This window comes from Epinephelus moara, chromosome 12, assembly GCF_006386435.1.
Source record: "Epinephelus moara isolate mb chromosome 12, YSFRI_EMoa_1.0, whole genome shotgun sequence".
NCBI lineage: Eukaryota > Metazoa > Chordata > Actinopteri > Perciformes > Serranidae > Epinephelus > Epinephelus moara.
Genome location: NC_065517.1, coordinates 42,499,106 through 42,505,118, shown reverse-complemented (window position 1 = coordinate 42,505,118; position 6,013 = coordinate 42,499,106). Strand labels below are relative to the sequence as shown.

The following is a 6,013-nucleotide window of genomic DNA, read 5'->3' as shown; positions in this document are numbered from 1 at the left end:
GGGACCGTCTGGATGTAATAGTCCGTGGAGGTGGTGCTCGGCTGCACAGATAGGAAACCCCTCGGCTGACAGGATGTACCACTCTCTCACTCCGCTCTCTCTCACGCAGGCGCAGAACGTACGTGCTACTTGGCCGTCGGATGTAGTCCGTGTAGTGTGTTCAAATGCAACCGACACAGGGCGACGTGAGGCGACGTAGACGATGCAACAGTTGGCTTTCGTCGCTGTTAGTTCTTTGATGTCGGTTTGGTGTGTCCGCACCTTTAGAGCTCATGTGAGGGTCATGTGACACAGGTCACGTGATGTATTGGTGTAGCCCTACTAGATAAAAAAAACACTGACAGAAATTGCAAATGAAAATAACACAAATGTATAATTTAAATAATTAACATAATTAGTAACAAGAAAAAAGGTTCAATGTCAACCAGTAAAATAAAATAAGAATTGTTTTATCTTGTGACAAACCTGCACATAAAGTGACAGAGACCGAAAAATAAAAACAATTATGATTAAATTACGATTTAAAAAAAAAAAATTATGGTGAAAACGTAGTTCCTTCCAACACTAGAATTAAGATGAAGATATTCACAAAAGAAAAAACACTAATGGTCGGTGCAACCACACATCTGATGACCTCTTAGACATGTCTGCCAGCTCTGTGTGTGCTCATTGTCAGTATCGGACTGGTGCGGGTTAGTGTTGTGTTTTAGGCCTCCCCCCAAAAAATGAAAAAAAAAGCACCGAAGCTTCAAAAAAAAATTTTCACAATCGAATCCCATGCCATCGAACGAAGCTTCAAAGCTTCGAATTTTTGGAGTCAACCCTGCAAACTTCACAGGGCTCACAAAGAGTCACTCCCTGTAATAGAGATAGACAGATAAACTTTATTTCGGTGTCACTCCACAACACACATTAAAAACCAGTGATATCATCAGTGTCAGGCTTGTTACTCTAAAAATGTAATCTATTACTCATTACTCGTTACTCTTTTTAGTAGTAGTATTACATCCCTTATTACTCCCTGCCAACAGTAATGTGTTACACTACTTGCCGAGGTTTGACACTGTATTTTCCACAGTGGAAAGAGTTTTAGTGCGACTACCTGCAGCAGCAGAGTTCTTGTCATCTCTCCTCATGAGAATATTTCCAGCCTCTAAGGTCAGCGTTTCCAACTAGCTCGCTGCTTTGTGACGTGTATGTGTATGCTTGTACCCTGTTTATCTTTATTTTTATATGTCTCCTTATTCATTTACTCACGTGATACCCTGTTCAATGACAGTATCGCCTATTTGTGTTTGCAGTGTGTAGTACTGTTATTTCATTGTCTGATTTATCTGCATTTATAAAGAACATGTCCTTTAAAATTTGAAAAGCCCTGAGGAAAATAATAATTCACAGCCTTCTGTTCTCTAAGGGTGCAGCCCGTTAGCATCGAGTTAGCTACTTTAGCAGCTTTTAGTGTGGGCTTTAGCTCACTAGCCGTTAGCTAGCTTTGCGGTGGAGTTTCTGTCGGTCAATGGATCAAGAGAGGATAACGTTACAGCAGAAGAGACAACACAGCACTGCGAGACTCATCCTTTGGCATTGTGGTTTTTTTTGTTTTTTTTGGCATCATACTTAAACTTTTTTTTTTCTGTGAAGGACCTCGTTAGACAGCGACCCCTGGATTTACCGTGATCAGGATGATGCAGTGTTGTAAGTAACAGATTAACTCCTCTGAGCTCCAACGTACATACTACATATCTTTTACAGACTGTAACGTTGACACATCTGTGGGCCCACCTGTTTAATTGTTCAGATTTATTTATACCAGTTTGTTAATACACAAAAATGACAAACTTATATGGTTGTTTGGTTACTTTATGGTGATTCTGAATGTTATCTTCAGACAGCAGTATCAGAATTTCATACTATGTTTAGTCTGTTAAAAAGTTAGGAGCTGAATCATAAGCACCTAAGACCCGTTATCATTGGTTAACTTACAAGCATGTCAGTTATACTTTCTGCTTGTTTGCTCTGGTGGTAATTAACGCAGAATGAGCCGACTGTGAAAGGATTACATATATTTATTTTATTGTCTGCTTATCTGACTGTTTTTTTCATTTATATTCTTCATACATACTTGTATATCTTTCAAATATGTTGTTTTGCATCATTTACTTGATGTTTTGTACATGTTCACTTTGTCAATTTAAAAAATAAAAATGTTTTTTCGTTTCTTCAGAAATCGGCATGTTCAGATATTTAATTTCAAAGCCAATATCAGCTGATGATGTGCTGATATTATCGTGCTTCCCTAAATTGCAATAGTCCAACCTATAAGTAACAAATGCGTGGACTAGTTTTTCTGCATCTTTTTGAGACATGATATGGCTAATTAATCAAAATAATATATACCAAAATAATAATGAAAAAATAGTATCTCAGTTTGTTGTTATCAGTATAAAAACATTCAAAAGTCAACATAATGTTCAGCAGAATTTCAGTGTATCTATACATTTATCAGTGTTTGTGATTCTATCAGGATCCAACATGAGAGACCAGACCCTCCTGAACCTGGACCTGAACCTGAACCTGAACCTGGACCTGAACCCAGCTTTGTGTCCATGAAAAGTGACTGGTCTATGCAAAGACATATTGTTTTCAAAGATGGACACCAGTCCATTGACAAAGGGTAAGAATGTAAAATGTTTCTGTCTGTTATGTGAGTAAAGTTTCTTTATACAGTGCTTTTCTCAGACACAGGTCACAAAGTGCTTCACAAGGGCAATATACAACAAGAAAAAAAACATAGACGATAAAGTGACTACCTGAGCCATGTAGTTAAAAGTGCAAACTAGTGATCCTATTTGCAAAAAAACAAACAAACAAAAAACGTAAGTATCAATTGATCAAATATTACCCCTGAAATCAAAGGTTTGAGTGAGCAGCAGAGGAAAGAGGCCGATACTTTGCATAAAGAGAGGGACCAACAACCAGAACCTCCGTCTTATCAGCACTGACCTGTAAAACATTTTCAGTGGTCCAGACCCTGATCACATGAAGGCAGTCAAGGATCCTAGATAACCTGAAAGGCTCACTAGGTTTGAACGAGAGGTGGAGCTGGATATCATCTGCATATAAATGATATGCAGTGTTCTATTTTTTATTTGTCCCAACGACAGCAAATACAGAGAGAATAAGAGAGGCCCAAGAACCGAGCCCTGCGGGACACCACAGGACACAGGAGAGGAATCAGATACAAAGTCTGAAATAGAGACAGAGAAACTCCTGTCAGTGAGATGGGATTAAATCAGTCTGATACTTTGCCTGATTGGCCAATGCAATTACGCAACCACTTAATGAGGATTTGATGATCCACTGTGTCGAACGCAGAACTGAGGTCTAGAAGTCCTAACGCAGAACAGTCACCAGAGGACATTAAAATATCATTTGAAACTCTCAGAAGTAAAGTTTCAGTAAAGTGCTGTTTCCTAAACCCTGACTAAAACTTGTCGTGAATATTGTGTCTCTCCAACGCAGTTGTGAGTTGATTGGCAACAATCTTCTCTAACATTTTAGACAACAGTGGTAGTTTAGAAATAGGTCTATAGTTCTTGAGCAGAGCAAGCTCTAAGTTAGTTTTCTTCAATATTGGCTGAATAGCAGTGTGTTTAAAATAGGAACGGGCGCATCCTGTAGACAAGGAGGAGTTTACAATAGAAAGCACAGTAGGACCAATAATCAGCCAAACTTTTAAAAATAGAGATGATGGAATTATGTCCACAGGGGAAGAAGACAGCTTCATTTTACTGATCAAATCCATCAGGTGATGTAAACTGATGGATAGGAAGGTGTCCAGTCACCTCATAATGTATCACCAATTGTTGGGAACTTGTGGTTCAAAGTATTAAAATGGCTATCAGAAAAGATTAATAATTATTAATAATAATTATTTGTTATGTTAAATAATGTGACTTATTTTCCTTAAATCACCTCATGGGGCACCGTTCATGGAAAGGTAAAAATGATAGCCAATCGGGGCGTCGGTGGCTTGGTGGTGGAGCAGGCGCCCCATGTGCAAGGCTGTTGCCGCAGCGGCCCAGGTTCGAGTCCAGCCTGTGGCCCTTTGCTGCATGTCATCCCCTCTCTCTCTCCCCCTTTCACACTTGGCTGTCCTGTCCATTAAAGGCAAAAAATGCCCCCCCAAAAAAATATCTTTAAAAAAAAAAAAAAGATAGCCAATCAATGAAATCAGTCTCATAAAACACAGTGAACTATCAATCTGGAAGTCTGATTCAAAGATGGACACAAGTCTGATGATCAAAAGTAATAGTTCATCTCAGTTTGTTGTTATCAGTATTAAAACATTCAAAAGTCAACATAATGTTCAGCAGAATTTCAGTGTATCTATACATTTATCAGTGTTTGTGATTCTATCAGGATCCAACATGAGAGACCAGACTCTTCTAGTCCTGGACCTGAACCCAGCTGTGTGTCCATCAGAAGTGACTGGTCGATGGAGAGACCTATTGATTTCAAAGGTGGACACCAGTCAACTGACAAAAGGTAAGAATGTAAAATTTTTGGCCCAATTCCAATCCGGCCCCTAAAGACTCAAGCCCTGAACCCTCACTGACTTAACTGACGTCAGCTGTAAGTGATTGAGTGTGAGAGTCTGAAAGGGCTCCGGATGCTACAAATAGGAATGGGACAGCACTTATCCCCCTCTCTACAACATGTTGTTAATGCAGCTCTGGGCGTGATCATTTATCGGTTATTGTCAGCATATATTCCACACACAAAGAATATATATCTATTTATATCGANGACAGCCCTCACACACTCACGCACTTCACATGAACGCACCTCTAAGTCAGTGAGTCTGTAAGGGATCGGATTGGAATTGGGCCTTTGTGTCTTTTACTGTCAGTCTCTTCTGAGATAAGGTTTGATGTCTTCGCTGTGTGAGCAGGGGGGGACTGGATAGCCCAGGAAGACACAGAAGACATTGACTTTTGGCTGAGACATAGGACTCTAGTCTGGACTCTAGTAACAGTATGATAGGTAAGGCAGGACTAGGCCGTTTCTTTACCATTTTTTATGATGAGGGAATGGTGCCAAATACTCGAGGAAGAGTTGCAGGTATCAGTGAGAGTCACACCACCAGGATGGTAAGGATACGGTACCATGGATCATGGACGAGCTGGGAGAATGTGCTGGAGCAAAAGATCTTGAGGTCCAACATCTGGCAGGCATAACCCCAATGCAGGTTCACGATCCCGGCTGTTTACAATGTCACCCCAGGTCTGTAGGACCTCCACACCTGGGGCGACATTGAGGCATCGATGTGTCCTTTTCACTTCGGTCATGGAACCATGAACACATCCTGAGAAGCTGCCCTAAGGTCTTGAGAGAAGGTGAGCCAGACCATTTGCTGAAGTTAGTGACAGAGAACATTGCATTAGCCATCAGCAGAGATGGGGACTTGAGTCATTGTGACTTGGACTCGAGTCGACTCGAGTTGCTGTTTTGATGACTTGTGACATGACTTGACAAAAAATAAAAGACTTGGGACTTGACTCAGACTTGGAAGTTAAAGACTCAGGACTTGACTTGACTTGAGACACGATGACTTGAATGACTTGCGTGTTATTCACATCATGTTTTCGGTTAGAATGTAAAATTAATAAATTAATTTAAAAAATAATGTTGATTACCCGGTAGGAGCGCAGGCTGAGAATGGCGTTGTCATGACTGGATCACTACCCTGTCAATCAGTCATGCTCTCTCTACGTACCTTACGTGTTTATTGGAGAAACAGGCCCTCTTATATCAGATAGGCATCAACATGTCAGTGGGAGGGGTATCAATCAATCAAATCAATTTTATTTATATAGCCCAATATCACAAATCACAATTTGCCTCACAGGGCTTTACAGCATACGACATCCCTCTGTCCTTATGACCCTCACAGCTGATCAGGAAAAACTCCCCAAAAAACCCTTTAACAGGGAAAAAACACGGTAGAAAC

The 6,013-nt window shown here is 40.4% G+C and overlaps 1 protein-coding gene across 1 annotated transcript in view; it reads left to right on the top strand.

Moving 5' to 3' along the window:
- Positions 1 to 1,516: 1,516 nt before the first annotated feature.
- LOC126398546 (uncharacterized) overlaps positions 1,517 to 6,013 on the top strand; it is a 20,493-nt gene continuing 15,996 nt past the window's right edge. Inside the window, exons 1-4 of the mRNA XM_050057977.1 lie at positions 1,517 to 1,536; positions 1,642 to 1,695; positions 2,525 to 2,674; positions 4,423 to 4,548. Of these exons, the coding sequence (XP_049913934.1) occupies positions 1,517 to 1,536; positions 1,642 to 1,695; positions 2,525 to 2,674; positions 4,423 to 4,548 (350 nt within the window). The remainder of the gene's footprint in view (positions 1,537 to 1,641; positions 1,696 to 2,524; positions 2,675 to 4,422; positions 4,549 to 6,013) is intronic.